At 43.8% G+C, this 11,005-nt stretch overlaps 2 protein-coding genes across 6 annotated transcripts in view; both read left to right on the forward strand.

Annotated features, from left to right (window-relative positions):
- Nucleotides 1-403: 403 nt before the first annotated feature.
- LOC143897329 (uncharacterized) lies at nt 404-1,234 on the forward strand. The gene has a single exon (XM_077405915.1). The coding sequence runs from the start codon at nt 404-406 to the stop codon at nt 1,232-1,234; it is 831 nt and encodes a 276-aa protein (XP_077262041.1).
- Nucleotides 1,235-6,027: 4,793 nt separating this feature from the next.
- Nucleotides 6,028-11,005, forward strand: part of LOC143897368 (cytochrome P450 6k1-like) — a 15,383-nt gene continuing 10,405 nt past the window's right edge. The window contains exons 1-3 of one of the 5 annotated variants that reach the window (XM_077405978.1): nt 6,540-6,600; nt 6,840-6,883; nt 7,690-8,221. In XM_077405978.1, the coding sequence (XP_077262104.1) occupies nt 6,555-6,600; nt 6,840-6,883; nt 7,690-8,221 (622 nt within the window). In that variant the 5' untranslated portion in view covers nt 6,540-6,554. Of the gene's footprint in view, nt 6,230-6,459; nt 6,601-6,839; nt 6,884-7,689; nt 8,222-11,005 lie in introns of those variants that run through there. The other 4 variants (XM_077405982.1, XM_077405980.1, XM_077405981.1 and 1 more) reach the window with 4 other exon arrangements.

An 11,005-nucleotide genomic window follows, 5' to 3' on the forward strand; every position in this document is an offset into this window, starting at 1 on the left:
GGACGACCTCGGACCGACCGCCGACGCCAGGGGCGTTCCTGGACCTCACCGGCGAAAAGGAGAATTTGCCACCGTCAACGAAGCCATCCCCGTGCACCTGCGGCAGAGGACGACCAGCGCTACGGGACCAGGCCACACAGATGAGCCCGAAGAAGCTGAGGGACCAGGGGACGCAAGCGAAACACCGGGGCGGCCGATCGACATACCAGGCCACACAGACACACATACAGATGTATAACCTGTAAATATATGTATATAATGTATATCTGTCTCCTATTGACTACCCTCTTGCGATTCACTATCCTTGGGCCTTTCCTATGCGCACCCTAACCACAAGCGTAAGTAAGTTAAGATATAAGCGCCCATAAATTGGTGACCCCGACGTGATCGCAAAGGTAGTACAATGGCAACGGGAGGCAACGGAAGAATACAGATAACCGAGGAAAGCGTGAGCAAAGTCGCAATACGCATACCTCCGTTTTGGAGTGACGAACCCGAGCTATGGTTCGCACAACTGGAAGGACAATTCGTCCTCAGTGGCGTAACTCAAGATTCTACAAAGTACTCATACGCCATCTCACAACTGGACTCTCGTCAAATAAAAGAGATCAAAGACGTCATCACACAGCCCCCCGAAGCTGACAAATACGGGACTGTCAAGAGAGCTCTTGTACAGCGAATGTCTGTTTCCCAAGAGCAGCGTACACGTCAACTCTTGGAGCATGAAGAATTAGGAGATCGCAGACCGACTCAATTCCTGCGACATCTCCGTACACTAGCGGGTGAAAACATACCCGACAGTCTGCTGCGTACTCTCTGGCTCGGAAGACTGCCTACAACAATGCAGACTGTGCTAGCCACTCGAGCCGAAGATCCCCTTAACAGCGTAGCTGAACAGGCCGATCGCATCCACGAAATGACCAACAAGGCCGTTGTAGCAGCCACAGCTACATCAGCAGTCCCGAAAGAATCACTGGAGGCACAAATCCAGGCTTTGACAAAACAAGTCGCTCAGCTCTCCACGCGACTTTCGAGGGATAAATCTCGGCAACGCGGTAACGACAGAAGTCGAAGCCGAAGCCGCAGCCAAAGCCGCAACCGCGGAACGTCCAAGGGAAAGAAGGACGATAAAAACGACAAGCATTGCTATTACCATAACCGATTTGGTGAAAAGGCGAAGAAATGCACGCAGCCGTGCACCTACAAGTCGGAAAAAGAACAGGGCGGTCACTGATGGCGGCCAGTAGACCAGCCCCAAGCCCTCGCCGCCTATTCGTCACATGCAGAGAAACTAAAAAGCGGTTCCTAATCGATACAGGATCAGACGTGAGTGTATTCCCTCGCTCTATGACAGCAGGATACATCGCGCCTACAACCTACGAACTCTACGCCGCTAACGGCTCGACAATCACTACATACGGCTCGACCACATTACAGCCAGATCTTGGGTTACGACGTGCATTCCCATGGCGTTTCATCGTCGCTAACGTCACACAGCCCATCATCGGAGCCGATTTTCTCGCCCACTATCATCTCCTACCGGACCTACAAAAAGGCATCCTTCTCGATGGTAGGACGAGTCTACGCATAAAAGGCACGGCAGAAAGAGGGGCTGCAGAATCGATCAGAGTGTTGGCAATCGAAAACGAATACCACCGAATCTTGGCAGAATTTCCAGAGATTACAAAGGCTACTACCAAGACGCGTACGGTAAAACACGCCACACTGCATCATATCAAAACCACGGATGGCCCGCCAGTAGCATGCCGTCCCCGTCGGTTAGCTCCTGACAAATTAAAGGCAGCCAGGGCCGAGTTCGATCTCTTGCTACAAGAAGGGATCATACGACCTTCAAAAAGCCCATGGTCAGCACCGCTACACATGGTACCTAAGAAAGGCAACTCCTGGAGATCTCGTGGAGATTACAGGGGGCTCAATGCACGAACGGTACCGGATCGATATCCGATCCCACATATAGAAGACTTCTCGCAATCGTTACACGGGAAAAAGATCTTCTCAACATTAGATCTTGTGCGAGCATATAACCAAATACCCGTTAACCCGGACGACATTCCGAAGACGGCTATAACCACGCCCTTCGGTTTGTTCGAGTTCCTTTTCATGCCATTCGGGTTACGCAATGCCGCACAAACTTTTCAACGCTTCATCCACGAAGTCACAAAGGACCTGGATTTCTGCTACGATTATATTGACGATGTCCTCGTCGCGTCCAAANATAAAGAAGAACACAAAGAGCATTTGCGCATATTATTTAAAAAACTGCAAGAATACGGTATCATTCTAAATCCTGCCAAATGCGTCTTCGGCGCGAAAAAGGTCCTGTTTCTCGGCTACGAGGTCTCAGAAAAGGGCACACGACCTCCGCCAGAAAGGATCGAAGCGATCAAGAAGTTCTCGAAACCGGAGGACGTCCAACAATTCCGACGATTCCTGGGAACCCTAAATTTTTACCGCAAATTCATCCCCGAAGCCGCCAAGGATCAAGCAATTCTAAATGGCTTACTTGGCGGCCCGAAAACGAAAAAGAAGGCTCCAATAACTTGGAACGCTGAATTAGAAGCAGCCTTCGAAAAATGTAAGGACAGCCTGTCTCGTGCAACTATGTTGGCTCACCCGAAGCCGGAGGCAGAAATCATCCTTACAACTGACGCATCCGATACAGCCATCGGAGCAGTTATTCAGCAGCGGGACGGAACAGAATGGCAACCACTAGCCTTTTTCAGTAAAAAGCTGAATCCGGCTCAGAGGAAATACAGCCCATACGACAGGGAGTTACTAGCAATCTACGCCGCCATCAAACACTACCGGCACATGCTAGAAGGAAGGCTCTTCACGGTCTTCACTGACCATAAACCGATCACATACGCTTTCCAGCAGGATCTGCTGCACAGCTCTCCCAGGCAAGCACGACACTTACAATACATCGGTCAGTTCACCACCGATATACGCCATATCTCAGGCAAAGATAACGTCGTCGCTGATGCCCTCTCAAGGATCGAAGAGATCCACGCAGCAATCAACCTAGAGGATCTATCCAGAGCACAGGAGGAGGATACCGAGGTCCAAGACCTATTACAAGGGAACTCTTCGCTCAAGCTCACTAAGATTCTGATACCTGGAACCAGTGCAGCACTGTACTGCGACACGTCAACCCCAATAGCACGTCCCTTCGTTACGCAACAATTCAGGAGACAAGTGTTCCAGTCATTGCACAGCTTATCGCATCCAGGAGTTAAAGCGACAGCAAAATTAGTCGCACAGAGGTACGTCTGGCCACGCATTAAAGCCGACTGCCAAGAGTGGGCACGAGCATGTCTCGCCTGCCAAAAATCGAAAGTTCATAGGCACAACCGATCGCCTCTCGGACAATTCATCGGCCCCACACGACGGTTCGAGCATATTCATATGGACCTCGTCGGACCATTACCTGTCTCAAGAGGCTACCGATACTGCCTTACAATTATTGACCGGTTCACCAAATGGCCTGAAGCCATACCGGTTACAGACATTACTGCAGAAACAGTCGCCCAGAATCTCTTTACACACTGGATTACGAGATTCGGCACACCTACGCGGGTCACTACGGATCAGGGGAGGCAATTTGAGGCCGACCTGTTCCGTCAGCTTACAAGGCTCACAGGCACTACGCATATACACACGACAGCCTATCACCCCGCAGCCAACGGCATGGTCGAACGCCTGCATCGGCAGATTAAAACGGCCATCAAATGCCACGCAACGGAAGCTTGGACCGAAGTATTACCCGTCGTCATGATGGGCATCCGAGCAGCATTCAAGGAAGATCTCCACGCAACTCCCGCGGAACTCGTCTACGGAGAGACATTGAGACTTCCGGGAGAATTTTTACAAGAAACTCCACAACCAATTGATACAAACGACTTCATCCAAAAACTCAGACAAACGATGCAAAGTCTACGGCCACAACCAATCAAGAGGCACGGTTCGCCCGCTACATTCGAGCATAAAAATCTTGAAAGCTCCTCACATGTGTTCCTCAGGCACGACGCACCAACGCGGGCTCTGCAACCCACCTTTGATGGCCCATACGAAGTCCTCAGCCGAGGCGAAAAGGTCTTTAAGTTACGGATTAACGGAAAGTCCGTCCACGTAACAACAGACCGTCTTAAACCCGCCTACATACTGGTAGATCACGAGCAAACCGAAAAACCTCCAGAGAAGCTCCAGCACCTTCAGCCTGACACTCCAGCACCTACGGAGGTCAGAACACGAAGCGGCAGAGTATCGCACAAAACCGTGCGATTTCAGGTAACATAATACAACGAAGGGGGTAATGTGGCGGTCTACGCCACCGAAAAAGCACGTTCGCGCACCTAATTGTGCAGCGCACCGACTTACCGACGCGACGGTAAGTTCGCAGCGACGCCGCTACGCGCCGCATCAAGAGAGCGGCTAACTCGTGTTTCATTTACAACCAGGCATAGTATAATAGGAGGCTCAGCGGGAGCCCAAAACCAGTTCCTTGGCGCCAGTCGCCGATATCAGTAGACAGAACTCTTCGCGCAAGAAGAGTTCATAACCCCGCGGCGTTAATCGCCACAACTTCTCGGCGTAAATCGCCTGGAATCCTCGGCGTCAATCGCCGCGAGTCCTCCGGCGTCAATCGCCCAAACGACTCTTAGGCGTTAAACGCCGGCGCCTCGCGCCCACGGCGTCAATCGCCGCGAGTCCTTCGGCGTCAATCGCCCAAACGACTCCTAGGCGTTAAACGCCGGCGCCTCGCGCCCACCAATAGGCGACGACGGCGACAACGACGACACTCGATACCGCCAGACGGCGCTCCGGTCGCCTACGGTATATAAGGAGGCGACGCAGCAAACACAGCTCAGATTCGACCCTGAGAAGGCGCTAGTCGCCTGACAATTATCCACGCGCCAGCACCAGCATCACCACGCCGCGGATAATAAAGGAGCGACCTTCCCCTCCTCCTCCGGAGGACGGAAATAACCCGGCCATACGTCGCAAGACGCGACCAACGCCGCTCCGGGTTACCGCCAGGAAGGGCCGAGACGGCACCTCCACGCGGCCACACCTTGGCGCTAGTCGCCAAAGATACGGCGCTTGGACGCCGTATACCCGCGGTATCCGGCCCGCGAGGTACGTGCCACCGCCGCCGCTTCCAGGGAGCAATCCCTACTCCAGGCTCATCCGCCCGGTTGAGCCAGTACCTCCACCTAGTGTGATCGTCGTACGCCGAAGGCCGGTCGTTTTATCGGACGCGCCGGCCAACACGACGAAACCCGGCAAAAGCGTCAGCCGCCGGACGACCTCGGACCGACCACCGACGCCAGGGGCGTTCCTGGACCTCACCGGCGAAAAAGAGAATTTGCCACCGTCAACGAAGCCATCCCCGTGCACCTGCGGCAGAGGACGACCAGCGCTACGGGACCAGGCCACACAGATGAGCCCGAAGAAGCTGAGGGACCAGGGGACGCAAGCGAAACACCGGGGCGGCCGATCGACATACCAGGCCACACAGACACACATACAGATGTATAACCTGTAAATATATGTATATAATGTATATCTGTCTCCTATTGACTACCCTCTTGCGATTCACTATCCTTGGGCCTTTCCTATGCGCACCCTAACCACAAGCGTAAGTAAGTTAAGATATAAGCGCCCATAATAACTATAAAATTTGTATAGTTATTTTCTTATTCAGACCTAAAACGATAGAACCGATAAGATACGATTAAAAACGATACAGATATAGCCGTTTTTAATCGTTTTCTATCGGATATGGTTACCAGGGTGTACGTTCCCGATTCAAGCATATGGCAACGCGATTGGTCGAAATTTATTTACTGTTGCTGTTACGAAAAAGTGTGTGTCCGGGGCTTTAGTAACGAGCAACTTTGTTTTCAGTAGAAGGAGAAATGAGCATGCGTACTTAATTATTACAACAAAAAGATTGCGCAATATATCTTCAGGCTTTAAGAACGTTACATATATTTAGTGCGTCAGAGCAGTGTAGGGGAAACCGCGGGGCTAGAAGTCACACGGATAAGTTATCGCAAAGCTTATATCTCGCTTAATAAATTGGGTGGAATATTCTTCTTTATAGTGTAGGTTGCTCTCCTATCGTGTTAGTCGGGTGTACGAAATAGCTCGTTTCAAAAACATCGCATATGTGATATTTACGAGCACTTTTTAAAAATTGGAGGTCGTGAGTAAATTTTTCTTGCCTCTATTTTTATTGTTCTGTTGGTTTTTGGAATTATTAGTTGTAACTTCTTTTTGGTCATAAGAAATATTATAGTTTGAGATAATTCTTCCTGTATTTAGTTAACCGTCTCATTGCAACATAGTTTATAAATATAATTTTTTGGTAATTGTTTAGATGGGGGGACCACCTTGGATGACCTTCAGAAGGTTCAGCCCGCGCTCGTTATTCGTTAAAAAGTTATTAACAAAAAAAAGCTGGCAATAACTTTAATAAAATATTAAAACAAGAACTATTTGTCGTATGTTTCTCTACGTGAAAGATACATATGACAATCAATCCAGAGTCATGTGACAATCAACCCAGGGTATGGAGTAAGTTGTCACATTTGCGCGGTTTTGCTTAGAATTAAATAACGTTTTTGTGTATAAATATATATAGAAATCTAATTTTTTTTCTTACATCTGAAAGATGTAGCTACATTATAAAGTAGTATACAATATTATAAATAATTGCTAACATTTTTTTTTAATCAGTATTTGAAAAGTGTGACAACTAGCCCCGGTATCCCCTAGTGCATAATTAGTAATTATTTTTGTAAACTTATTTTTAGGCCTTGTGTTACTTTTTTGTGTAAACAATATCAGTAAACTCACGGTGATTATTTGTGATTTTAGTAAAAACAATAATTAATAATTATAATAATATTTTTGTCGTTAAACTGGAACAATATATAAATTGCATCTATGCACACGAAAAAATATTTTGAAAAATTTGACTTACACCACTGTGGTTTCTACCCCTCCATATATATATATATATATATATATATATATGTATATTGTGATTCATAAAACAAATCGAAATAATTTAGACAATAATTAATTAAAACAACTTTTTATTTCAACTTCTTTTTCTTGGTTGAATTGTATAAAACTTCGTTTAACTATATAAATGACTTTATTCGAGCCAGTTTTCTACAATTGACGCAGTATTATTTCAAATATATATATATATTGCTGAATATATATGCAAGTATATCGTTGATTTGATCATTCTTTCTGTATATGTGAAAAAATGCAGCAAAATTATCAGGCTTTGAAAACATAGGAGATTAACTTGCGTTTGCGTTTTTTCACATATACAGAAAAACTAATCAAATCAACACTGATATACTTGCATATACTCCAGCAATATATAATCTTAAAATGATATTATGTTGCGTTAAATGTAGAAAACTGGCTCGAATAAAGTCATTTCTATAGTTAAACGAAGTTTTATACAATTCAATCATGCAGCTTTTTTGCCATATGATATACCTGAGCAACTGCGTCGAGCACATATTTTTTACGATTAACCATTATTTTCTCAATGATATACTAATATGTATTTTCAATCTCGTAAATTATAAAAATATTACATTCTCTTTAATTATACAAATACAAAAAAATATATTTTTATAGAGAAGCTGCGAAATGGCGCTCATAACGGAGTACTGGACCCTGGATGGCATAATAATTCTAACAATTCTCATTATAATCGCTTACCTTTACATGACTCGCAATTTCAAGTACTGGAAAAAACGAGGCGTTCTGGAAATACCGCCCACACCTTTCGTGGGCAATTTTATGGAATGTCTACTTCTACAGAAAGCCCCATCGTATTTCTTAAAAGATCTCTACGAACGAGCGAAAGACGAACCTTATATAGGTTTCTACATTTTTGACAAGCCCTTCTTGTTGCTTCGCGATCACGAACTCATTAAGCACGTCTTGATAAAAGATTTTAATATTTTCTTCGATCGATACGCCACGGGCAATCCAAATGATCGTATTGGTCACGCCACTCTCTTTTTCCTTAAAAATCCAGCTTGGAAAATTATAAGAACAAAATTGTCATCTTTCTTCACATCCAGTAAACTGAAGAATATGTTTGGCCTGATGCTAGAATGCGGGAAGCATTTGGATGAATATCTTGACTCATTAAAATTGAATGGTAAGTTGGAGTATACATATATTTTTTAAAAAAAAGGTAAAGAAAGGCGCCAAGTACACGCATATAGTAGTGTATATGTTGTTACCTCGAAAAAAAACAGTAGTAGTATTATACCTTAAAAAAATCTAAGTAACAAGTGGTAGACGAAATCTTTGTATCTTGAAAAATCTCGAAAAAACCTAAACAGTGGTATCTTCACCTCAAAAAAAAACAAAGTAGTAGTATTATACCTCGAAAAAACCTAAGTAACAAGTGGTGGACGTAAGCTTTGTATCTCCAAAAATCTCATCACAAAATTACGTTACCTTATCAAAAAATGAGTCGCGCTTCAAGTGATCTATTATTACAATTACAAAAAAGAAATGATATCTCTTTTTAAATTACAGCGCCAATTACAGAGAACATACACTGAGAAAAAAAATTTGTCAATCCCAAGAAATATTTAGTCCGATACGTTCAACTAAACATTTTAGTTAGTTAACTAAACATTAGTTGAATTAATTAATTCTTGATTAAAGAAACGAAATAAATTGTTGAAACAACTAATATTTAGTTAACTAACTAAAATGTTTAGTTGAACGTATCGAACTAAATATTTCTTGGGATTAACAATTTTTTTTCTCAGTATATTTTTCGAGATACAAAGATTACGTCTGCCACTTGTTACTTAGGTTTTTTCGAGGTATAATATTACTACTGCTTTTCTTCGATTAGAATAAAAAATTGAATCATGAAGAATTACACAGAGGTAACAGTACAAAATACAAATATTTTATTAAAATATTTAAACCCAACAAGGGAATACAAGGTATTTAAATACAAAGTTTATATATGTATTTTAAAAGATTTAATCGCATCGCAAAGAATTACAGAGGTAACAGTACAAAAAATAAAAATATTTTATTAAAATACATAAATTTTTCTTGTCAAAAAACTTGGCGCTGCTAGACCTTAAAATTAGGTCAGCTTGGTGTGTGTGTGCGAGCGAGTGGGTGTGGGCGATGTGTGTGTGTGTGTGTGTGTGTGTGTGTGTGTGTGTGTGTGTGTGTGTGTGTGTGTGTGTGTGTGTGTGTGTGTGTGTGTGTGTGTGTGTGTGTGTGTGTGTGTGTGTGTGTGTGTGTGTGTGTGTGTGTGTGTGTGTGTGTGTGTGTGTGTGTGTGTGTGTGTGTGTGTGTGTGTGTGTGTGTGTGTGTGTGTGTGTATGTATGTGTGTGTGTGTGTGTGTGTGAGTGTGTGTGTGTGTGTGTGTGTGTGAGTGTGTGTGTGTGTGTGTGTGTGTGTGTGTGTGTGTGTGTGGGTGTGTGTGTGTGTGTGTGTGTGTGTGAGTGTGTGTGTGTGTGTGTGTGTGTGTGTGTGTGTGTGTGGGTGTGTGTGTGTGGGTGTGTGGGTGTGTGGGGGGTGTGTGTGTTTTGGTGTGTGTGTGTGTGTGTGTGTGTGTGTGTGTGTGTGTGTGTGTGTGTGTGTGTGTGTGTGTGTGTGTGTGTGGGGGGTGGGTGGGGGGGGGTGTGTGTGGGGGGGGGTGTGTGGGTGTGTGTGTGTGTGTGTGTGTGTGGTGATGTGTGTGTGTTGTGTGTGTGTGTGTTTGTGTGTGTGTGTGTGTGGTAGTGTGTGGTGTGTGTGGTGTGTGTGTGGTGTGTGTGTGTGTGTGTGTGTGTGTGTGTGTGTGGTGTTGTGTGTGTTGTGTGTGGTGTGTGTGTGGTGAGTGTGGTTGTGTGTGTGGGTGTTGGTGGTGTGTGGTTGTGTGTGTGTGTGTGTGTGTGTCTGTAGGTGTGTGCGTATGTGTGTTGGTATGTGTGTGTGTGTGTGTGTGTGTGTGTATGTGTGTGGTGTGTGTGTGTGTTGCTTGTGTGTGTGGTGTGTGTGTGTGTGGTGTGTGTGTAGTTGTGTGTGTGTGTGTTGTGGTGTGTGTGTGTGTGTTGTGTGTGTTGTGTATGTGTGTGTGTGTGTGTGTGTGTGTGTGTGTGTGTGTGTTGTGTGTGGTTGTGTGTGTGGTGTGTGTGTGTGTGTGTGTGGTGTGTGTGACGGTGAATAATGCGGCTTATTATTAAGTATAGTGATAAGTTAGGATAAGTTAGATTTTTAAAGCGATTAGAATTAAAAGTATAGAATAAGTATAGAATAAGTATATTTACATTTGTAAAATGTCTCTCTCTCTCTCTCTCTCTCTCTCTCTCTCTCTCTCTCTCTAGCAGCGCCAAGTTTTTTGACAAGAAAAATTTATGTATTTTAATAAAATATTTTTATTTTTTGTACTGTTACCTCTGTTAATTCTTTGCGATGCGATTAAATCTTTTTAAATACATATATAAACTTTGTATTAAATACCTTGTATTCCCTTGTTGGGTTTAAATATTTTAATAAAATATTTGTATTTTGTACTGTTACCTCTGTGTAATTCTTCATGATTCAATTTTTTATTCTAATCGAAGAAAAGCAGTAGTAATATTATACCTCGAAAAACCTAAGTAACAAGTGGCAGACGTAATCTTTGTATCTCGAAAAATATACTGAGAAAAAAAATTGTTAATCCCAAGAAATATTTAGTTCGATACGTTCAACTAAACATTTTAGTTAGTTAACTAAATATTAGTTGTTTCAACAATTTATTTCGTTTCTTTAATCAAGAATTAATTAATTCAACTAATGTTTAGTTAACTAACTAAAATGTTTAGTTGAACGTATCGGACTAAATATTTCTTGGGATTGACAAATTTTTTTCTCAGTGTATGTTCTCTGTAATTGGCGCTGTAATTTAAAAAGAGATATTATTTCTTTTTTGTAATT

The sequence above is a fragment of the Temnothorax americanus genome, unplaced genomic scaffold (assembly GCF_048541705.1).
Source record: "Temnothorax americanus isolate GAGA-0224 unplaced genomic scaffold, ASM4854170v1 Scaffold20, whole genome shotgun sequence".
NCBI classification, from domain to species: domain Eukaryota; kingdom Metazoa; phylum Arthropoda; class Insecta; order Hymenoptera; family Formicidae; genus Temnothorax; species Temnothorax americanus.